This window comes from Saimiri boliviensis, chromosome 7 (assembly GCF_048565385.1).
Source record: "Saimiri boliviensis isolate mSaiBol1 chromosome 7, mSaiBol1.pri, whole genome shotgun sequence".
NCBI classification, from domain to species: domain Eukaryota; kingdom Metazoa; phylum Chordata; class Mammalia; order Primates; family Cebidae; genus Saimiri; species Saimiri boliviensis.
This window is the reverse complement of record NC_133455.1, coordinates 79,256,165-79,280,657: the sequence shown is the minus strand read 5'-3', so window position 1 is coordinate 79,280,657 and position 24,493 is coordinate 79,256,165. Positions and strand designations below refer to the sequence as shown.

General features: G+C 39.0%; 1 protein-coding gene across 1 annotated transcript in view; it reads left to right on the top strand.

The window, feature by feature from the left end:
- Window positions 1-20,070, top strand: part of WIF1 (WNT inhibitory factor 1) — a 73,982-nt gene extending 53,912 nt beyond the window's left edge. The window contains exons 7-10 of the mRNA XM_003926529.4: window positions 7,979-8,074; window positions 14,357-14,452; window positions 15,273-15,368; window positions 19,234-20,070. Of these exons, the coding sequence (XP_003926578.1) occupies window positions 7,979-8,074; window positions 14,357-14,452; window positions 15,273-15,368; window positions 19,234-19,355 (410 nt within the window). The 3' untranslated portion in view covers window positions 19,356-20,070. The remainder of the gene's footprint in view (window positions 1-7,978; window positions 8,075-14,356; window positions 14,453-15,272; window positions 15,369-19,233) is intronic.
- Window positions 20,071-24,493: the final 4,423 nt, after the last annotated feature.

The following is a 24,493-nucleotide window of genomic DNA, read 5'->3' as shown; positions in this document are numbered from 1 at the left end:
CCTTCATTTCATTGTTTATCCAGTCAACATTCAAGAGCAAGTTGTTCAGTTTCCATGAAACTGTGCGGTTCTGAGTTAGTTTCTGCATTCTGAGTTCTAACTCGATTGCACTGTGGTCTGAGAGACTGTTTGTTATGATTTCTGTTCTTTTGCATTTGCTGAGGAGTGATTTATTGCCAATTATGTGGTCAATTTTAGAGTAGGTGTGATGTGGTGCTGAGAAGAATGTATATTCTGTGGATTTGGGGTGGAGAGTTCTGTAAATGTCTATTAGGTTTGCTCGTTCCAGGTCTGTGTTCAGGTCCTGGATATCCTTGTTGATTTTCTGTCTGGTTGATCTGTCTAATATTGACAATGGGGTGTTAAAGTCTCCCACTATTATTGTGTGGGAGTCTAAGTCTCTTTGTAAGTCATTAAGAACTTGCCTTATGTATCTGGGTGCTCCTGTATTGGGTGCATATATATTTAGGATCGTTAGCTCTTCTTGTTGCAGTGATCCTTTTACCATTATGTAATGTCCTTCTTTGTCTCTTTTGATCTTTGTTGCTTTAAAGTCTATTTTATCAGAGATGAGAATTGCAACTCCTGCCTTTTTTTGCTCTCCATTTGCTTGGTAGATCTTCCTCCATCCCTTTATTTTGAGCCTTTGTGTATCCTTGCATGTAAGATGGGTTTCCTGGATACAGCACACTGATGGGTTTTGGCTTTTTATCCAATTTGCCAGTCTGTGTCTTTTGATTGGGGCATTTAGTCCATTGACATTTAGGGATAGTATTGTTATGTGTGAATTTGATGCTGTCATTTTGATGCTACCTGGCTGTTTTGTTGGTTAGTTGATGCAGATTCTTGATTGTGTTGCTGCTTTTTTACCATTTGGTGTGTTTTTGGAGTGGCTGGTACTGGTTGTTCCTTTATATGTGTAGAGCCTCTTTCAGGAGTTCTTGTAGAGCAGGTTTGGTGGTGATGAAATCTCTGAGTGCTTGCTTGTTCACAAAGGATTTTATTTTTCCTTCACTTAGGAAGCTGAGTTTGGCTGGATAGGAGATTCTGGGTTGAAAGTTCTTTTCTTTAAGGATGTTGAATATTGGCCCCCAGTCTCTTCTGGCTTGTAGGGTTTCTGCTGAGAGATCTGCTGTGAGTCTAATGGGCTTCCCTTTGTGGGTAACCCGACCTTTCTCTCTGGCTGCCCTTAGCATTTTCTCTTTCATTTCAACCCTGGTGAATCTGACGATTATGTGCCTTGGGGTTGCTCTTCTTGAGGAATATCTCTGTGGTGTTCTCTGTATTTCCTGGATTTGAATATTGGTCTGCCTTGCTAGGTTGGGGAAGTTTTCCTGGATAATATCCTGAAGAGTATTTTCCAGCTTGGATTCATTCTCTTCATCACATTCAGGTACACCTATCAGACGTAGATTAGGTCTTTTCACATAGTCCCACATTTCTTGAAGATTTTGTTCATTCCTTTTTGCGCTTTTTTCTCTGTTCTTGCCTTCTCTTTTTATTTCATTGAGTTGGTCTTCGACCTCTGATATCCTTTCTTCTGCTTGGTCAATTCGGCTGTTGAAGCTTGTGCATGCTTCACGAAGTTCTCGTGTTGCGTTTTTCAGCTCCATCAATTCACTTATTCTCCTCTCTATGCTGTCCATTCTCGTCAGCAGTTCGTCCAATCTTTTTTCAAGGTTCCTATTTTCTTTGTGATGGGTTAGAACATGTTCTTTTAGCTCATTGTAGTTTCTTACTACCCATCTTCTGAAGTCTGATTCTGTCATTTCATCACCCTCCTTCTCCATCCGGTCTGGTTCCCTTGCTGGTGAGGAGTTGTGATCACTTTTAGGAGGAGAGATGTTCTGGTTTCGGGAGTTTTCATCCTTTTTACGCTGGTTTCTACCCATTTTTGTGGGTTTATCCACCTGTTGTCTGTCTCTGTCCCAGGGAATTGGAGCTTTATGAGTTTCCGTTGCACTACTGCCTTTTTTGATTTTTTTTTTTTCAGGTCGGACCCGCCCAGCTAGCAGCACGCCTAGCCTCTGCCTGCCCGCAGGGGCTTTGCTGAGCTGCTGTGGGCTCCGCCCAGCTGCCCTGAGCTCTTCCCTGTAGTCCTTTTTATATGGGCGTAGTTAGAACTGTCTGGGCAATGGTGGCCCCGCCTCTGTTATGGCGGACTCTCTCTGTTGTGGCAGGTTGCCTCGGCAATGGCGGGTTGCCTCGGCAACGGCAGCCTGCCTCCGTAGCGGTGGAGAGTCTCAGTAATGGCGGAAGCCCCTCCCCCACGGAGCCGGACCGTCCCGGTTCAGCTGTGCTTGGTTTGAAGGGCTCAACCCAGAGGGTTTCCAATTACTGTTTTTGTTTTCGTTGTTGTTGGGGGTGGAGGGGTGGGACCAACCGAGCCTGTTCGCCTGGCTCCCTGACTCAGAGTCTTTTCTTTTAAGTTGAACGACCCCGCGTTCTGGTCGCTTGTTGAAAAGGCGCCGGGATCTCCCGTGCTGCGACTCACGGAGTCGGCTCGAACTGCGGCGCCGGCTCCTGGCGGATTTTTTGCCTAGGAATCTCCTGGCCTGGCTCGCTATTTCAGATGAATGGGCTATTCTGCCGTCTCAAGGCTCTGCTCGCCAGCTAAGAGGGCTCCCAGACCAGTGGCTTTTTTACGGAGAACGGCAGCAACAGGGAGTGGTCACAGCAGCCGCGCGGGCGGAATCAGCCCCGCGGGGGCCAAAACAGCCGCACCGGCTGGGACTGCGACGCTGGCGACCCCTCTGCCTGGGTATCTCCTGGTCTGTGGGCAATAAGAGTTCGTCTGGAAATGCGGCGTCCACTCACCCTCTGCACTTTCACTGGGAGCTGAAGTCCTGAGCTGTTCTTAGGCGGCCATCTTGAAAGTCGGATCTATTTTTACTTTTAAAATGTTTGATTAGAATAAGTTATTAACATGTCCTCACTCTTCATAACAGCTCTGTAAATAGAATGTATGGCTTCGGGTAAAGATGGCTGCTATAGTAACTGAAACCCCAATTTTAGTGTAGCGTAATAGCAAACGTTTATTTTCATTCACAGAATGCTCCAGTGCATTTTGCCTGGCCAGTGAGCAGGGCAGCTCTTCTCTATGCAGTGACTCAGGGATCCAGGCACCATCTATTTGTGGTCCTGCCTAGAGCTTTGCAACTCTCTAGATCCAGCCAATAGGCCGAGAAGAATTGAAGTAAGCACTGCTAAAAATAAATAAATTAATTAAAAAATTTAAAAGCCCTGGCCCGGAAGTAACCCACAAAACTTCCACACCTATTCCATAGGTAGGAATTAGCCTCATGGTCCTACCTGGATTCAGGCAGAAGAAATGTTACCCCTAGTTGGACAGCTGTCTCCCACTGACATCTCATACTATGTGAGGGGAGTGCAAATTTTTATAAATAATTAGTGGTCTATGCTACATGGAATTTTGGTATGTCCTAAATCAGTTTCGTGGGTGAGCTTCTAAGGCTAAAATTAAACAACCTGCTCTACATTGCCTGACCTAAAAGTTTACTGACTCCCAATTCAATACTCTGCTCACAAATCACATCCCAGAGAGATCTGGTTCTTCCTTCTTCATATTGCAGCAACACAGCCAGATTTTATTCTCAGGAAGTGGATTCAAACCTGGTCCTAAAATTGCTGAATGATTCATACTCTTTACAAGATACCTGTCTGTTTTACCTAGTTCACATATTTTAACTGGAAAACAAAGACTATACTGTGAAATTTATATATTTATTGAGGTTATCTTTGTGTTAAAAATGTTAATTGTATGAATAGAGAATTGTTTTTTGTTAAACATATATGTCAGGATAAATTTTATTCTTAAAAAGTGTCTTTTTAGTAATCACTCAGTAACAAGTAAGATTGACATAAGCCATTTTTTGTTTTTTTTAAATAAAGCTAAAGGAAAGAGCCTTCAGTATGAGTCAGAATAACTTATGATTGTTTACTCTTTTATGATGTACAAAGTACTTTCATAGAGTTGTGTGATTTTACTCTGTACACCTTTTGAGATATGTAAAGTGGCATCGCTCTCATTACTAGATAAGCAAAGTGAGGTTTATGGAACTTGAGTAGATTGACCCAAATTCATATCCTGCACTATAGCATGTTGCCACCCAGGCTACCTAATTCAGGCCTCAGTTCTTCAACAAGTGACTCTGAACCTGGGTAGGTAACTTGATCTCTCTGTGGATCATGGTTTTCCTATCTCTAGACTTGGAATTAAGCCATTGACCCTCCTGTTCCTCACCCCTGAGCTATATGTAATAACTATATTGAGATAATATGTGAAAGCATTTCTACCATTTTTAAAGTAGTCTTTTAAAACTATAGCACTGGATTAAAAAACATTTTTTAAAATGTATTTTCATAAAGATTAAGCACTAATGACCCTAATAAGAGCCAGTGAATAAAATTAATTACTGTGAATCTTTTTATTTGTTAAATTTAACGTTCAGTATCTCTGCTATGTCAAAACTAGGCATTCTAGAGCAGAACTAAACTTTTTTTTTTTTAGGTGGAGTCACTCTGTTGCTTAGGCTGGAGTGCAGTGGTACAAACTCAGTTCATCACAATCTTCACCTTCCAGGTTCAAGCAATTCTCCTGCCTCAGCCTCCCAACTAGCTAGGAATGCAGATGCATGCCACCGTGCCCAGCTAATTTTTGTATTTTTAGTAGAGACAGGGTTTCACTATGTTGGCCAGGCTAGTCTCGAACTCCTGACCTCATGATCCAACCGCCTCAGCCTCCCAAAGTGCTGGGATTATAGGCATAAGCCGCTGTGCCCAGCCGAGAATTAACCTATTATCATCTCAAAACTATTAATAAATAAAGCAAATCCTCTAAAGATTTGGGTGAAGAACTCACGTATTCACAAGTTTACAAAGACCATTTGTGAGACCTTCTTATGTAGGTGTGGCCATTGTTGGTGTGGTTTGCCTCATTGAGCGTCATTTGCAATGTTTTTCTGGTGTTATGGTGTCACAAACACCACATGGTCTGTTAAAGTAATATATCTGTTTGTATTCCAGTATATTTTATATTTTGTAACATTTTATCTTTCAAATGAAAGATTTTCCTACTTATCAGACTCCAGTAAATTTTTTATTCTTTTAGAAAGTGTTAAAATTCCACTTGGTCTCTCACTGGAGATCTGGGAATATTAAAAAAAAAAAATTCTACCTCAACAAAAAGATGCTTTCATTCTCCAGGAGGGAGTATGGGGAGGCTCTGAAAAAATGATTTAATTACTACTATGGCATTAGACCTTAGCACTGTATATTTGAACAAATATTAAAGAATAACTTTCATTGGCTGTTGGGACATCACAACCTTTGGACCTAAGGAGTTTAGCATTAGCCAATGGGATCTCAACCCCAGAGAAAGATACTTCATGTCTCTAGCTGCTTGTTTTTCTAATCGAGAATCATTGCACAACAGAAATGTAGAGAAACTTGCTCATGACAGTATAATAGTATACAAGTACTAAGAGGGTAGCCAAATTATATAACCAGCTTTGCCCAATTCTACAACTTTCTATGAAGCTACCAGGTTCATTGCATTCTACACATCAGTAATCAGGCAGTGCCCATGGGGCACGGGCCAAGTGGGCACTGATCCCAAAGTTTTTCAGGGCACTGATCTCATCATTTCCTTTTATCTCCAAGAGAAGCAGAAGTGAGGAGACAGGGCACACCAAAACAAATGTCCAGCCTTAGCAATACTGCCGCAAAGAAGAGGCCCCAAGAGCTGGTTCTCCTAACTCCTAAATTCTATACCAAAATACTGCAGCTCCCTTCCACGTTAAGAGGCTTGAATTTTTTGTGACCTGCCTAGGCAATGTAGCTAGACTCCATCTGTACAAAAAGAAAAAAATTCAAAAATTAACCAGGCATGGTAGTGTACACCTTTAGTCCCAGCCATCCAGGAGGCTGAGGCAGGAAGATCCTTTAAGTACAGGAGTTATGGCTGCAGTGAGCTATAATTGCAGAGAGCCACTGCATTCCAGCCTGGGAGACTGAGCAAGACCCTGTCTGTTTTTTGTTTTTTTGTTTTTAAAAAAAGTTTTAAAGCACTGCCTTAAACTGGGAGATCTTTGTGATTTTAAACACAATTTGTCATTTAAGAAGCATGATATTCATAGAATGTTTTACTTTGTGGACTTTTTTTTTTCCACAAAGAAAACATACACTTAGAACTTTTGGATTTCTTTTCTGATTTTCCTACTGGGAACTTACTTTAGCTTTTGTTCATCTATAGCCAACTTTGGCCAATTTTATATGAAACAAGAACAAATAGCTCATATAACTGCAATTGCTAAAAATCCAAGCTCTCGTTTTAATTTCCTTTATAGAATGAGCCAACTTGTCTATTTTTAGATATTTCCTCTCTTCCTCTCCCCATTTCTCCACCTTCTCTTTATTTTAGGTGCCAGTGAGCAGTGAAATTCCAGAAATTGACACCATGAGAGAGGGTTTAGGATGAATCACAAAGTATGATGACTACCTGGATAATCTGGTTATTGGGCTCCCACTATGATACAGCCAACTTCATCATTCTCTGGCCCATGCTGTGGCCACAGTCCTACCTATGGGATCTCACCTGGGCCCACAGTCTTTTTCTGAATACAATTAGTCTTTTCTCCAAAAGTCATAAAAGTCTATTTAAAAAAAAAAAATCCCATTAAGATAAAACTCTGTTCTTCTTGTCCTGAAAGAAAGTTACTTTTTTCTTTGTCAGGTCCTCATACTTATAATTTCTTTTTATCTGTTCCAAAGTAATTCTCTCTGTCTCTTACTATGAACCACAAACTTTGTAGTTTATTTTTCACATTTGATGTAAAATAATAAAATGCATAGAAAATTCATCCAACCGTTAATCACATAGCTAGGAATGAGACAATCTGCAATAATTTTTATGACATTATAATCACCAATACTAATTCCCGTTTGGTATTTTCCATAATTATATTTTTATTTAAGTTGAAATTTTTGACTACAGCATTTTTTTGGTTTAATGCACAAGAGATTATATAACCCTTGATGTGGAATGTTCCAGAGTCTGTATTAAGGCCATATTTTTATCTAGTAGTCCAGTGACTAGTGATTCTGCTTCTTCCTCCTATTGTACTTAAAGTACAGTAAAAAAAAAAAATGACTAGTAGAACATATCACAAAGATAAAATACTGATATCCAATAAGAAGAAATACAATATTTAAGTTAATATAGGTTCCTGAATTTTTCTTACATATATGATAAAATCTATTACCTTTGGGTATTCAGTTACACTTGGTGGCTGCAGTTACTACAAATTCATCAGCATTATAGTAAGTGTTCTCTTTTTTACTCTTCCTTTATCCTCCAAACTGATGTTTACCCAAAAATATCCTTAGGTTTATACCATTCTTATCCTTTTAAGGGCATACAAACCCGCATGATCTGTACAAGTACCCCAGAACTTAAAGTATAATAAATAAATTTTTAAAAAGGAAAAAATAAAAAGTAGTATAAGAATTTTTAAATGACTGTCCAAATAATCTGGATTTTAAAAAAATCAACTGTTATCATTCATATTTAGTCTTCTAGAGTCATTGAGTTATGCACTAAATGTGTTGGCAGTACCTAGAAATACTTGAATTTTAATTATCTTTTAATAAAATTATTTATTTCTTTAAAATGAAAAAAAAGAAAATTAATAAGTTAATTTTTGACTGTGCCGTTCTTCCCTAAGATGGAAACTCCTATGGGTGGGTAGTATATGATGTGTGTGGTCTCCTATTATGTTCTAGAGTCTGCACCCAGGCAAGCAATTGTTAACAATTTTTGTAAAGCAGCTTACTTTATTAAGTCAGGAAATGGGCAAGTAGCAACAGATGCCTAAAACATAGCATCTCACTTTAAGTGAAATTTGTGTTAGATTTAACCTACTGCTTAATGTAACACCCTTGTTACTCATTCTAACAGCAAACTGCTCAACCACTTGCTTTAATGGAGGGACCTGTTTCTACCCTGGAAAATGTATTTGCCCTCCAGGACTAGAGGGAGAGCAGTGTGAAATAAGTGAGTATTGGCTTTCTGCCTTCTTTTGATTTGGGGGGACCTTAAAAGCCCAATCTAACCCCTTCATTTTATCAAGGAGGAGTCGGAAGCCCCGAGAGAATGAACAGCTTGTCTAAGGTCTTAGCCCAGTGGTTTCTTTTTGCTAGATTCAGCTGCCATACATTTTGGCCAAAGGTGGGGCAAAGAGTGACACAGCTCACCTCTGAGGACTCAGAAGAAATGCTCTCTGACTCAGTTATGTATGGGTTTGGATTATGCAGCATGTTGCATTGTTTTCTGTTAATAATTTTCTCCCTTCCTTGTTATATGGAACCCATAGCTTCAGACTTGAAATGTAGATCAGAGCTCTGGGACAGCTGGGATCTGTTCACCTACCAACCTGTTTCCCCTGCCACTGACTGCCACATATCCTAGACTGAGCCTAATAACCCATCTAAGAGAAAAAGGTAGACCCAAGAAAAAAGGCTCACAGCAATAAAAAAGAATGAAATAATAGCACACAAAGCAACATGAATGAACTACACAGATACTAAGTCAAAGTAGCCAAACACAAAAAATTATGTATTGTCTTTTTGAAGTTCAAGAGCAGGCAAAACTAATGGATGAAGGTGGAAATGAGAATCACAATAGGATCAAAAGGAAGTTTATGGATGCTAAGTATTCTGATTGGTGAAGTGTCACACATTTGTTTATGTAAATAAAAACACCTGAACTGTAAACTTAAGATTGGTGCACATTATGACTTTACTATATGTTTGTCATACTTCAATATGCAAAAGTTAAAAATGTAAGCGCAAAATGTGGTAGCTTATCATTGTTTTGGGAACCAGTATTCCAAACAGCTTATCCAAGCTCTGCCACTGACCAGCCATGTAGCTCTCAGAAAGTCATGTAGACTTTCTGTTTCACTCAGAAACGTGGTAACTCCCTCCTAGATTGCCTTACAATCCAGAAGATCAGATAGCACCAAAGCACGTGCTCAAGAAAGAGCAAAAGGAAGGTGAACCTGTCTGCTAAGGGTCCTGTGTCCCTGCCTTTCGTGATGTGTGTTGAGAGAAACTTGGTCTGTGTTTCATTTCCAGCTATATCTGTAAAACACCACTGTTTGATATAATCATAGTTTCTGAAATTGTAGTAGATTGAAAGTTGAATAAGGCTAAGTTCCTGTTTGAACTTTCAACCTCTAATTTATTCGTGGGTTTTTGTACCTTAATGAGTAGTGGATGAAGTAACCATTTTTTATAGGGTTCAAATGAAATACCTCTAAAGTTTCCATAGAACATGTAATTAATTATCTCAGTGTGGTTTCTATTCTTATTAATTACCCCTCCCAGATAAAGATATCTCTGAACTAACTGCTCTTAATTTTCCCTGTACTTACTTCAGACTCTGTATACTTAATTGGTTCATGGTTATGAATCTTTGTTCATAGACTCATTTTCCTTTATGTAAGTATTTCCTTTCATGCCCTTAGGTTTATGGACCTTCTGTTGGCAGAGACAATGTTTTGTATTCTTGACTTTTTCTTTTGTTTTTTTTTCTAATGCCTCAAAAAATGTGGGTCTTGGAAAGCTCCTGATTGACCCTACTGCAAGTTTTATCCAAATCCTTGACGGAAGTTTCCTTTCTATCATGAGAACCACATTACCAAGAAAATATGGAAATGGGTCCTGAGTTGAAAAGTGCCTCTAAAAGTATAGAAACAAAAAAAGTATAGTTGAATTATGGATTCTTATTTTTTAATTAATATATAACTCACAATCATATAAAATTTAACATTTTAAAATGTACCATTCAGGTTACTCCCAAGGTTGTGTAGCCATAACCAGTATTAAATTATAGAACATGTTATCATCTCCAAAAGAAAGCCAGTACCTATTAGCAGTCACTCCTCCTTCTCCTCTCCCCCCAGACCCTGGCAACCACTAAGCTACTTTCTATCTCTAGACTTGCTTATTCTCAACATTTCGCATAAATGGAATCATAAAAGATATGGCATTTCTGGTGTGGCTTCTTTCACCTGGGTTCATTCTAATGTTTACAATGCTCACCCATGGTGTAACATATATCAGTGCATTATTCCTTTTTATTGCCAAATAATATTCCATTTTATGAGTTTACCACATTTTGTTTATTTATCAGTTCTTGGGCATTAGGGTTGTTTCCACTTTGGGGCTATTATGAATAATACTGCTATGAACATTTGTGTGCAAGATGTTTGTGTGGACATTTTCATTTCTTCAGAGTATTTCCCTGGGGCTGGAATTGCTGGGTCACATAGTAACAACTTTTTTGAGGAACTACCAGACTTTTTTCCAAAGCAGTTGCATCATTTTAAATTCCCACCAGTAGTGTATAAGAGTTCCAGTTTCTCCATATGCTCACCAGCCCTCATTACTGGCTATTGTTTCAATGAAATGTGTATTCTGATATCATCTTTATTTTCATTTCTCCTGATCTCCATCAAGAATGATATCATCTCAGCTGGGAACAGTGGCTCATGCCTGTAATCCTAGCACTTTGAGAGACTAGGGCAGGCAGATCACCTGAGGTCAGGAGTTTGAGACAAGCCTGGCCAACATAGCAATATCCTGTCTCTACTAAAAACACAAAAATTAGTCAGGCGTAATGGCAGGTGCCTGTAGTCCCAGCTACGCAGGAGGCTGAGGCAAGAGAATTGCTTGAACCCTGAAGGCAGAGGTTGTAGGGAGCCAAGGCTGAGCCACTCCACCACTCCAGCCTGGGAGACAAGAGCAAAACTCCATCTCAAAAAAAAAAAGAATGATACCTTCTCAAACTTCATTCTTACTTGATTGTGAGATATGCTTGTAGGTTAACAAAACCATGGTTAGAGGTATCTGGACTGATAGTGTGTACATTCCTCTTGTTATCTAAGGCTCATTGATTTCCCAAAAATCTTCAATGGAACTTCAGTTAAAAAGACTACTCAAATTATTTATAATCCTTTTTTAATGCAAGAATTATTAGAAAAGGATTTCAAAAATAACTGAGTAGGTTATTTTTACAAAAGTTCACAATATAAAATGTTCTCTGTTAAAAATTTTTAGAATGCTGGAGAAAACAATTAGAAATCACCTATAATCCTAAAACCCAGAGATGATAATTGTTGGCACTTATAAATCCTTTTATATTTTTTCTTCATTAAACTGTCACAAATTTAAGTTATCCTACAGTTGCATAGGTGGAGAAAATTTAATGTCTTTATTTTGTCAATACCTAATTTCATTATTCTTACAAGGACTTATCTATTGGTTACAGTAAAAATGCTAACAGCTTAAACTTAGTCAAATCTGTTTGTCTTTGGGCAAGGCTTAGTCTTTCTCTCTCTCTCTCTCTCTCTTTTTTTTTTTTTTTTTTTTTTTTTTGAGAGTCTAGCTCTGTCACCCAGGCTGGAGGGCAGTGGTGCCATCTTTGCTTTCTGCAACCTCTGCCTTCCGAGTTCAAGTGATTCTCCTGCCAAAGCCTGCCAAGTAGCTGGGATTATAGGTGCCCACCACCATGCCCAGCTAATTCTTTTATATTTTTAGTACAGTTGGGGTTTCACCATATTGGCCAGGCTGGTGAAATGACCCCAATGGTCTGCCTGCCTCGGCCTTTCAAAGTGCTGGGAGTACAGATGTGAGCCACCACGCTAGGCAAGGACTTAGTCTCTTTAAGTGAAAATGTGCCATCTCTCAAGCTGACTCAGTTTTCCACTATGTAATGTGTAGAATTTGGCTGCTAAATATTTTCAGGAGAAATAAGTTAATATTAAAGATATTTCCAGGATTCTGAATTTTAAAACAATCAGATCTTTGTGAATTTTGTCTCCTACAGTCTTTGAACTAGTTATGGCTTTCAAATGTCTAATGTACCCTGCAGTCATGTTTCTGCTGTGTAACAGCCAGGAGAGAACATCCTGCTTCCTGACTGTGGTGAACCTAAGGGTCCTCACTTCCCTCTTGCCATGAAAACAAAAAACCTCATGAAGTCGATGAAAGGATTCTTTCCACCAATCATTTTCTGCATTAACCCTTTTACCAACTTTACCCCTTATAGAGGATGAGGCATTTTGGGCTCACCAAGTAGTTCACATACAAGTACTCTTGTCTTTTCTGCCATATAATTATCATCCCATACTTTGCTCATTTGAAAAAACCTGGTGCATTGCAGAATACTATGATATGACCCAATTTTGTGTATACGTTGGGGTCAGGTATTTCTTTGATGCAAATGGAAATTTAGAGTTAGATATTCCTTCTTGAGTTGAGATCTTAACTAAACAGTAAATGGTATTCTTGTATTCTAACCTAGACCCCCCCAAAAAAAAGGACCCTCTTTTGGTCAGTAAAGAGGTGATATTCTGTTATTAAGTTTGTTTAATACCTGTTTCTAGAACACCTCTATTCACAAAAACTTCAGTGTCTAATGGCATTCCAGGTTTGCAAGAAACCCTAACATCCCAATATTATTATGTCTATATTTTCTTCACAATGACTAAGTACTTCTTTGGTCTACTTATATATGAAGAAAGTCCTTTTAGGTAAATAAAAAGATAAAGTGTTTTTAGGTGAATGATTTTCGTAGAAGAATTTACTTCTTATTTGCCAACAATAGTGCTTGTAAGTAAAACATGTGGTGGTTGACTTATTTCACAGCTTTCTTTGGCAATAAAAAGAAGTCCTTAGATAATGAAAGGTGGGTTAGTTTAGGATAAAACTTTTATTAGTTCTCTTATGTACCCAGAAGCCTTTGTAATAAGTATTCTGCTAAAGTGAAAACAAAGAAAGAAAAAAAAAGAAAAAGAACAACAACAAAAGGAACCCAAACTCCTCCACTACCAAAATCTATGGGCTGTTTGCCATCTTCAAAACATTATGCCAGGCATAGGATGTGGTATCAGCCCTAGGTAAAAAGTACCTTATTTTCCACTTCTTCAAAAACTAGGCCTTAGGATAGCAAATTCTAGTTGCAGAGGGAGAATAAATAGCCTCTGGAGAAAGAAGTAAGAAATGTATTACATGATTTTTACACCTAGGGCCTTATTCCAGCTCTAAAATTCTGTGATTCAAAGATCTGTGAAAAGCATTTGTAATACTCATTGTGCAAAGAGGTTAAAAAAAATGTCAAGGTATCATTACAGATCTAAGACATTCCAGGATAACGCACTGCTGTGGTACTGGGCATCTTTTACGTCCCATCTCACACTGCTTAGCCAGCCTTTCACACCAGCCATTGCCACTGCACCTCAACTTAGCTGCCCCATAATCCTGCTTTCAACCCACAAACACACTTTTGTGTTGCCTTTCCCTCCTTCCCTGTTTCACCCTTCCCATTTCCCCATTCCTCTTTCCTACAATCACTTCCCCAAGTAAACTATCTGCATGCAGATCCTGCTTTCTGGAGAATCTTAGGCCAAGACTGTCATCAGGTACAGGTATAGACTTACTTTCAGAAAAAGTGACATTCAAAAATCAAAATTCGGCCGGGCACAGTGGCTCACATCTACAATCCCAGCATTTTGGGAGGCCGAGATGGGAAGATTACTTGAGGTCAAGAGTTCGAGACCAGCCTAGACAACATGGTGAAACCCCATCTCTACTAAAAATACAAAAATTAGCTGGGCATGGTGGCGCACATCTGTGATCTCAACAACCCTGGAGGCCAAGGCAGGAGAATCATTTGAATCTGGGAGGTGGACGATGCAGTGAGCCAAGGTCCCACGACTGCACTCTAGTCTGGGCAAAAGAGCAAGATGCCATCTCAAAAAAAACAAAAACAAAAATTAAAACTCAGAGAAAATATTATTTAAAGGGTCATTTATGTCATAACTTTTAGTAAAGTATATCTTAGCAAGTATTTATGGGTTAGCTAAAATATTATTCTGTTTATTAACAAGTAATTTGGCCAGGCATGGTGGCTCACATCTGTAATCCCAGCACTTTGGGAGGCTGAGGCAGGTGGATCACTTGAGGTCAGGAATTCGACACTACCCTGGCCAATAAGATGAAACCCTGTCTTTACTAAAAAAAAAAAAAAAAAAGAATATAAGCATTTTACCAACACATTTATTATCCAAAAGCATAACTTAAAAATATTATCCTGTCTGTTCCAAAAACAAAACTCAAACAAAATAAAAGCCAGAGTAGCTCTGAAATGAATGAAAATAACTGCCATTTAAAAGCATTTGTCCTCTCAAAGCCTTGTAATTCCTTTGAAAAATGTAATTACCTCTGAATGAAGCACTGGGTTCCTTGCTTAGTTGCAGTCTTCTCTTTTCAGGCAAATGCCCACAACCCTGTCGAAATGGAGGTAAATGCATTGGTAAAAGCAAATGTAAGTGTTCCAAAGGTTACCAGGGAGACCTCTGTTCAAAGCGTAAGTACCCCATACACATTGCCAATCTGGGCTATTGGGTCATTAAACTAGCAGGAGGCTCTCACTACATACTTCTGTGCCTGCTGCATGTTGCCTGGGTATCACACTTAACCTTTCTTCACTGACATATATGCTTCCTTATGTAGACCAGAGGCATTGTATGAAATCTGTGCATGTAAAATGGATACTCACACATGCAACTGAATGTTTTAACTATAAAGTGTTGGGGGTTTGTTGTTGTTTGTTTGTTTGTTTGTTTTTTGAGACAGAGTCTCACTCTGTTGCCCAGGCTGGAGTGCTGTGACATAATCTTGGATCAATGTAACCTTCACCTCCCTGAGTTCAAGCGATTCTCTTGCCTCAGCCTCCCAAGTAGCTGCAACTACAGATGCCCGCCACTGCACGCAGCCAACCTTTGCATTTTTCAGTAGAGATGGGGTTTCACTATCTTGGCCAAGCTGGTCTTGAACTCCTGACCTCATGATCCACCCGCCTCTGCCTTCCAAAGTGCTGAGATTACAGGCGTGAGCCACTGCACCCAGCCAGGTGTTTTCTTAAGGAAAATAAACTTCTCTGGCCCAGCAGTTTCAAAATCCTACCAAATAGCTTTTGTGAATGAAAAATATCATGCTTAAAGATCATTCTCAGGACTTTACTAAAAGTCCAAAACCAACTTATAGCTGGAGATTGACTTAGAAAAAAGAAATTAGGAGATGAAGTCAAAAATAACACATTCTAAAGAACTGCAAGGAAAGCAACTATGTAATTCTGTTGAAAAAGGAAAGCTCAGAAAATACTCTTTTATTTCCTTTGATTCTAGCTGTCTGTGAGCCTGGCTGTGGTGCACACGGAACCTGCTATGAACCCAATAAATGCCAATGTCAAGAAGGTTGGCATGGAAGACACTGCAATAAAAGTGAGTGGGAGAAAAAAAAAGTTGTAAACAAGGAAAAAATAAAAATAAAAGTGAGTGGGAGGCCAGAAGGAGAGCCAGCCTTTTCACTTCTGTTTCTTGGTTTCAAAGGCTAACAGTCAACCTATAACTCAGTCCTGCTTTCCATTTCATTAAAAGCAGCTGCTTCTCTGCCTCTTCTGTACCTCTTTAAACTTTAGAATCTAGCCTTTGGTGTGTAAAGAATAATGCACCTTTGTAAAAGATCACATCTGTAAAATATCACAAGTATTTTCTAGGCTAATTTAGTAATACAGGTTGATTTGGGGTAATACAGTATGTTAACTATGAAAGGAAGGCCAGGCGCGGTGGCTCACACCTGTAATCCCAGCACTTTGAGAGGCCGAGGTGGGCAGATCACGAGGTCAAGAGATCGAGACCATCCTGGTCAACATGGTGAAACCCCGTCTCTACTAAAAATACAAAAAATCAGCTGGGCATGATGGTGCATGCCTGTAATCCCAGCTACTCAGGAGGCTGAGGCAGGAGAATTGCCTGAACCCAGGAGGTGGAGGTTGCGGTGAGCCGAGACCGCGCCATTGTACTCCAGCCTGGGTAACAACAGCAAAACTCCGTCTCAAAAAAAAAAAAAAAAGAAATGACACATGACATTAAGATTTTAAATCAAATGTAGAATACTGATTTTATAATTCATGATTTACCAAGTACCATTATAAAACATGAAACATTTTTATTCTTAAAATATTTAAATTGTATTAGCAATGGTAAATTAATGAGTTCCTTTGAGGGAAAGAAAAGGTTTATAAAGCTGTCTATGGGAGACATGTTTTAATGGAGTTGTATTTTTTCAAATTTACTGACTACCAAAAATGAACTAGCTATGTAGCTAAACAGCTGGCCTATTTTAGACACACAATGAAACTTGCTAAATTCATTCAGTATTGATTGGGGTCTCTCCTGTGCCAAGCATGAATCTAAGCACTGGGGACACACCAGTGCACAGAAAAGGCCCTGCCTTATGGAGTGAGAGGGGCAGTCAATTAGCAAATTAACAAAAGAACACAGCTTCAGCACTTCTGGCAGCTAGAACTCAGTCTCTTAAGCATGGGCCAACTGTCCACTTCAGTCTGAAGAAAGGAAGACTTCAGTCACATACCATACTTTACAAAAACATGATTCCAAGCTGGGAGTGGTGGCACATGCCTGTAGTCAAAGCTACTTGAGAGGCTGAGACAGGAGGATTTCTTGAACCCAAGAATTTGAGATCAGTCTGGGCAACATAGCAAGACCCTGTCTCTAAAAATTAAAAAAAAAATGCACACAATATTAGGTTGTGTCTACCATATTATGTCTCCGAAGTAGTGGATGCAAATTGAACAAATCAGATGTTTTCCTAGATCAGCAATCTCCAAAGGTTGGTGCATGCAACCCAGTGAGTGTGAAAATTATCCACTGGGATACTAAGGGAATATATTAATTTTTAAATATTTTTATATTTTATATTTGATTTATATTTATATATAAATATACATTTAATATATTATAGTCTCTAATTTCTAAGTTTTGTTTATATTTTACAATGCTTATATTGTATTAATGTATAGCTAATAAATTTATATACATCTGTTTACTTTAAGGTAGGTTGGTGTTTGGTCTAGGCTACATATATTAGTCTCTTCTCATACTGCTATAAAGAACTTCCAGAGACTGAGTAATGCCTAAAGGAAAGAGGTTTAATTGACTCATACTTCCATATGGCTAGGAAGGCCTCAGGAAACTTACAATCATGGTAGAAGGCAAAGGGAGGCAGGTACCTTCTTCACAAGGTGGAAGGAGAGAGAATGACAAAAGAAAGAACTTGCCAAGTGCTTAAAAAACCATCAGATCTCATGAGAACTCACTCACTATTATGAGAACAGCATAGGGGAACCACCCCCATGATTCAATTACCTCCACTTGGTGTCTCCCTTGACACAAGGGGATTACAAATCAAGATGAGATGTGGGTGGAGACACAGCCAAACCATATCACTACACTAAGCCACTGATTTGATTCTTTTTCACCCACTGAATTGACTAGATGGTTGATTAAGTTGGCTTCACGTGGACACAGTTTAGCAAACAGTGCAGCTGCTCTGGAAAATCGCTTCTCACATTGTGGGAATGGTTGAATGGCATCCCTGCCAGGACCTACTGATAAGATCTTCTTTGGACTAAAAGACCTGTAGAAGACTCACTATTTCTAGCCATTTTGGAAAAGAGTAAACTGAAGCCTTTATGCAACCCTCAACTGGAGACAAACCCTGAGGCTTGCCTCAGTATCAAAATAACTTTCAAAAATCTTCAAACCTAGGTCAGACCACACATCCCAGGACTTAGTTACAAAGGTCTTCTAAGACTCACATCCAGGTCCCAGTGATCCCCACAAGTGATGAAGAAGGGAGCACAAGGGTACTGTTACTTCTGATGCACCCAGTCATTCTTTCAAAGAGAAAGTTAGTTAGGGGCCCTCGTGTAGTAGATGAGCCCTCATGACAGGTCTGCAAGCCTCCAAATAGCACTCCCACTTGGAGAATATGCTGCTGAAAGCTTCTGCCATCAGTGTGCCTCCTTCAAATCCAAGCATTGCATGCCAAGAAGATGACCTGGTGTTTGATTAAAAAGCAAATGTGTTTTCCCAGGAGAGGCCACGCAGCCCTTTTGTACCTTAGCTAAAATAATTGAGCTAAAAGAATGGGTTTATTTTTATTAGAGGGAGGTGACAAGGAAGCTCTGAAGCATAGAGTTCTGCTAAGAACATATTCCCAGTGGGGTGACACATTGGGAGGTCCCAGGGACCCAGGCATCATGGTGGGGAGGAGGATACTGGAGACAGACGTCCCCACATAGGCTCACTCTTGCCGACAGGGAGGTTTGGGCTTCATGGGTGGCAGGCCAAGCAACATGGTAGGGATTTATTCCAGCTCATTGCTGGCTCAGGTTTTGACCACTCCAGGAGCTACTAGACTATATACTGACAATTCAAAGAAACACATTCAGAGACAAAGTATTCTATTCTCAGTAGCTGCTTAATAGCATGTTTGCTTTTAAAAACACAAGGAACAAATGAATGCTGAATTTAACTCTGATGCACAGGAAGATGGAGGCAGATATTTACAATGTAATTTGTTGCCTTGGATCAGTTTTAGGAAATGAGAAATGAGTCAGTGCCCCCAAGCATCACCCCAAGTAGGAAGAAGGGAGGTCTGAAGTTGTGTAACTCAGTACGTTCCATTTACCACGCAGCTAGAAACAGATAGATGCCCACCTTGACTGAAACACAAATCTCGATTGATAAGGAAGAGTCAGTTCAAATCTTAACCTTTTCCAGAATACGTATAATGGAAGTCCTTAATTTTTACAAAATTCCTATTTTATAAGTGCAGTAGCCACACCCAATCATGTGATCTCTGTGAAGAGTAGGTTGTTACATTGAACTGGATCAATATCAGCTAGATTAGGTTTGCAATGCAATGAAAAGGTTGAATGACCAAATCTGCAGCCACATTCAAAACTTCAATGCTAGATCCTTACCCACACTTGGATGGAGACTAACCTTCCATTCAGTCACGTTCACCCAGACTTTGCATCAAGAGCTTCTGCATGGCCAAAATATATAGTGAATGAGAAATCTGATGGAAACCTGGTTTCATGGAGTTGGTAAAGTGGGTTGCTCTTCCCAGAGATCTCTTCATTCAGGTAGCTTTTTATGGTCATTGTGATTTTTTACTCTGGGACAAAAAGGCAAAAATGGATTTCATCTGAATGGTTAACAATGAAGAGCCTGGTTTTGAAATTTCTTTCCTTTTAAGCTGTGGATAATTTTGCAGGGTATGGAGGCAGCCTTCTGCATGCCCTGAGGCCCGCAGGCACCCAGCTCGGGCAGCACACGCCTTCACTTAAAAAGGCCGAGGAGCGGCGGGATCCACCTGAATCCAATTATATCTGGTGAACTCCGACATCTGGAATGTTTTAAGTTACACCAAGTTCATAGCCTTTGTTAACCTTTCATCTGTTGAATGTTCAAATAATGTTCATTACACTTAAGAATACTGGCCTCAAGTTTATTAGCTTCATTATAAATCAATGAGCTGATATTTACTCTTCCTTTTAAGTTTTCTAAGTATGTCTGTAGCATGATGGTATAGATTTTCTTGTTTCAGTGCTTTGGGACAGATTTTATATTATGTCAGTTGATCAGGTTAAAATTTTCAGTGTTTAGTTGGCAGATATTTTCAAAATTACAGTGCATTCATGGTGTCTGGGGGCAGGGGAACATTAGAAAGGTTAAATTGGGCAAAAATGCATAAGTCACAAGAATTTGGATGGAGCAGTTAATTATGTTGGAGTTACAGGATTTAAGATTTTATTGTCATATATTTAGATGTTTGTCACATTTTTTTAAATTTGCTCCTAATTTTTAAGCTCTCCATACAATATATTTTGACTTTATCATTATTCCAGAGATTCAATATTAAAAAAAATTACACTGTGGTAGTGGCATTTAAACAATATAATATATTCTAAACACAATGAAATATGGAATATAATGTATGATCTTTTTGCATTGGCTTGAAGCAATATAATATATTGTAAACAAAACACAGCTCTTACATAATAAACATTTTATACAGTTTGTATGTATAAAATAAAGGTGCTGCTTTAGTTTTCTGAGTGTTATATGGAGGTGGTCTTTGCACATGCTATCTTATGAAAATAAAGTTGGTTGCAATTTAGTGGTAGTTAATATTTCCAGTATCATTAAAAAACACACACACACACACAAAGCTATTCCATTGTCTGGCCCTGCCTTAGCTCTTCAGCGTCAGCCCTCCCTCCCAGCTCTCTGACTGTACTGCAGTCATGCCTTATTGCACTCTGTTGTCACCACCTGCAACACTCCTGTTTATGTCCGATCTCAGCTTGTTATTTCTTTCAAGAAGTTCTCACTAACTAGAATGTGTTAAATATCCCTTTAGTGGAAGACTTCCTAAAGGGTCAGAATGTTACAAATGAAAAGGCTACCTACCATGTATTAAAACCTATTGGTCCCATGATTTAAGGGAGCCTAGCAGAAACAAAACAACCAACCAACCCTATCTGCTCTCAAGTCTAGTACGTGGGTTATCTTACAATTCTATGAGGCAGGTATCATTATGCCCTTTTACAGATCAGAAACTGAGCCTTGGAGACAGTAAGCTCTCATGTAACAGGGACAGGGTTTGAATCTGTCATCTGACTCCAGAGTGTTAACACTATGCTGCTCTCCCTCCTTCCTTTTTCTAAGCAGACACAATAGAATACAAAGCTCCACAAATCCTAGACAGCAGCTTTCCAGCATGTTATTCTGATTATCCCAAGGCAATGTGCACTTAATTTCATAGATAATCTAACGTCTACAGATTTTCTTTCACTAGGGTGTGGCATGATCAGTTGTGTGATGTTGGCAGGTGACCTGATGACCGGAAGGGATCCAGGGAAAGACTCTGGCTGAGTGAATGCATCTTTTGATGCAGTGTAGGACTACACAATCTCTTCTCTAACTGGAAGAGCCCCGCCCATCAGCCTATAGTCACGTAGACTTGGCACAGCAGGCCAAGAACCAGGGAACAAACCTTGGGATCCACTATGGAAACAACTCACTTATCTAAAGCTTTTAAGTAAGTAAAAATCCCTGATAATGAAGATTAAGATGGTAGCAGAAAAGTCAAGTTTGGCAATAGGATAATAATCACAGCTAAGGCATATGGTGCTTACTTTGTTCTAAGCATTTCAGTTGTATTAATTAATAGATGAATAATAGAATGGAAGGGAATTTAGTCCAAAACAAAGGGACCAACTGCAATAATCTTGGTTGGTCATTACTGAACCATTTTAATTGCATATTTCACTAGACATTTTTGAGCACATAGTCCTATATATGGCCACTATTTACATGGATAACTATACTTCTATATGCATTATAGAAGCCAGAAATGTTAAAAAGAATAGAAAAAATAGAAATAGAAAGGCCATTAATTGTAACTTTATGGGGTATGAAATCATTGTCATTGCTGTTATTGAAGTTACTATCAGCAGAAGGTGGAGGGGAAGGAAGAAGAAGACAAAGGAAGAAAAGGAGGATAGGATCTGCATAAAACACTTCTAAACAAGAATTTAAAAGTTAAAGGAGTAAGGAGTTAAGGCAGTCTGAAAAGACGTACACCATTGGCAAGATAAAGTAGGAAAAATGAGGCAAAAGGAAATAAAGTGTAGACAATACAATTGGTGGATGAATGAGAATTAGACCAAAGGCATACACGAGTTCCTGCACACTTGTGATAGGTGGACCATATACTTCTCTCTCTCTCTCGCAAGTGTGAAGGAGCTCATATGCACCTTTTGTCCTAATCTCATTCCTTAAAGAGGAAACTATGGTTGATTAGGAGGCCCAAAGACCTTAAGACATGAAATACCCATAACCAACCTCTCTTCACTCCCCCTCTCCCCTCATCCACCTTTCTCAGTCTCTGGCATCTGTCATTTTATTCTCTTTGGCACAATTTTAGATTTATATGCTAGTTATGACCCTAGATAATGTAGACTTTAAGCCAGATCTCACTGAGAGCAGAGAAATGTCTTCTATGGTTGTCATAAAGAAGTCAGAGTGTCATGTAATACATGATGCTCTCAGTATTATGGACACAGTAATACTTTCATTTCTTCAAGAAGGTACTAATCTTCACTATAAAGTAGTTTCATAAAAGCATTTCTACCAAGGTAGCAGAGGAGAAGGTGATATAGCAAGGTGAGCAGTGCTTACATTGAGTAAAGAAGAAATATTGTCATTTCAAAAGAATTTCCTAAGGCAATAAAAACGGAAGAAAGAAAAGAACAAAAAAGACACACAAGACTATTTAAATAAGAAGTTTTGTAGCAATAATTCTTAGCTTACACAACTGGTGCAAATATAAAAACTTAATAAGCACATTGAATAAATGAGGCTCCATATGGCACAACATAAAAAATAGAAACCATATACAGGAAACAGACATCATAAACCAAAGTATTCAGGTGCTCAGTAAGATTTTTTAGAATTCTAATGTAAACTCCAAATGTAAATTGATTTTGCACCTGTTTACTGGTTTATCATTGACGAGTATAAAAATTACAAATGAAATGTAATTTTCATTGAGCTTTGGCATTGCAGAATTTTTCCTGGGCACCATATTTGCCTCCTTCCTCACATTCAGATTGCATAACTGTTGAAATTACCTGACTTTTCTTGAAAGTCCAAACCAACAAGAGCACATGGGATGGAAAAAAAAAAAAAAAAAAAAAAAAGCTACTCAGATAACAAATAATCCACAAAAGGATAACTGAAAGCTGACTCCCCATAGGGTGAGTAATCAGCCTCCTGTTCCAGAGGACATGACAATGGAAAGTCTAGCACTGAGCATGGTACTGAGCCTGGATCAGAACCATGAGTGAGAAGAAAGCAGACAGCCCACGCTATCTATAACCCAGGAGAAGAACAGGCTACAAAATTTGAGAGGCCCAGAGTAAAAATGAAAACATATAACTCCTTATGCAAAAAGTATTAAAATTTTCAAGATGGTGACAACAGAGCATGCAGCAAGTGTGAGAGCCTTCTCAAAGCAGGGCTCTGTGCAACCACACAGTCCCCACACCATGAAGATGGCCCTGTCTGGGAGTAAGTTCTTGGGTCCATGTATGAGGAAGTTTGGGTGAAATGGAAAACAGCCCCCTCTCCTTAGGCACTGGCCTCTTCCCTTGCCTTTTTCTTTGCTTCTGCCCGATGGCTGACTGTAACCACCCAGACCTTGAGAACGAAATAATCATTAGCCAACGAACCTGTTATGTCAGTGACCATGTACTGAATTTTCTCTAAATTAATATTGCAAACACAAAATTAGGGAATAGAGTAGAGGGCAAATTGAGGGGACAAATATTTATTTCTTTTATGTTTTAGTTGTGTCAAATTCTTTGAAACTCAGTTCCTGCTTAGGAAAGAGTTTGTAGCTTTAAGTTTATAGCTCACAAAGAAAAGATATTTTTCAGAATTCTGTGAACAAGCTATTCTAACCCAAAAGATAATTTTGGGATATTCCAACTCATAGTTGCTGTTCTTTATTAGAAGAAACACACAGAAACCTGGCTGAGTTGGGATCTTAAGCCTTGTGACAAAAAATAAATTCATCCCCAAACGTGGAAGTTTAATTCAATGAGAAGCCATATGACATTCTCCAGAAACCCCCTAAACAAATGTCCCCAAGGCCCAAATTAGTCTTGCCTCATTTCAAGAAAATGCCCAAAATCAAAAAGCAAATCTGTGATTGTTTTTTTTTTATTCTGTGAAGATGACCATTTCCTCAGAGTTTGCATTTGAGTCTAAAACATAACATGCTTTGAGGAAGAAATATAGGCGTCCTCTGCAGAAGCAAAGCCAGCCATGACACCAAGTCTACCGGGCACCTTGTTGAAAAATGAATCCTTGGCTGCGTCCCATGAGCTAAACCCAAGAATTCTACTGGAATTGTAAAGAACAAGTTTTTACTTTTCTACCATTTAGATAGTCTGCTCTGGTTTGTTTATTTGGATTCTGTACTACCTTGTTTCTAATCCAAACCAGGCTGAGGAGGTGCTTCAGTGTAGTGAGCTGAGGTGAGCCTCAAGGCTGCACCCATCTGGCTCCACATTTCAGCCACCCTTGAAATGAGGATGTGAACATAGGTTATGCCACAACAACCTGTATCGATGCAACTGACTAAAGATATACTAAAGAAAATTACTGCAGCAATGTGCCTTTAGAAGGAAAAGAAAGAAAAGAACCTTTGAAACAGACCAACAGGGTAAAAACTGAAGTAAGTGCCAGTGTCCACCAACACTTTTAAGTGTGTATCAATCTAAGGTCAACATTCCACAGTTGTGCTTTATTGAGAGTCTCAGAAGACTGGCGTAATAAGGACTCATTAAGTTGGCTTTCTGCAAAGGAATGCTAGCCCAGCACAATAGTAGTTTTAGAAACTTTTTAGAGAAACTCTGGAAATGTTGATTCACAGCATTTCTGTGAAAGGATTCAGTAAATCT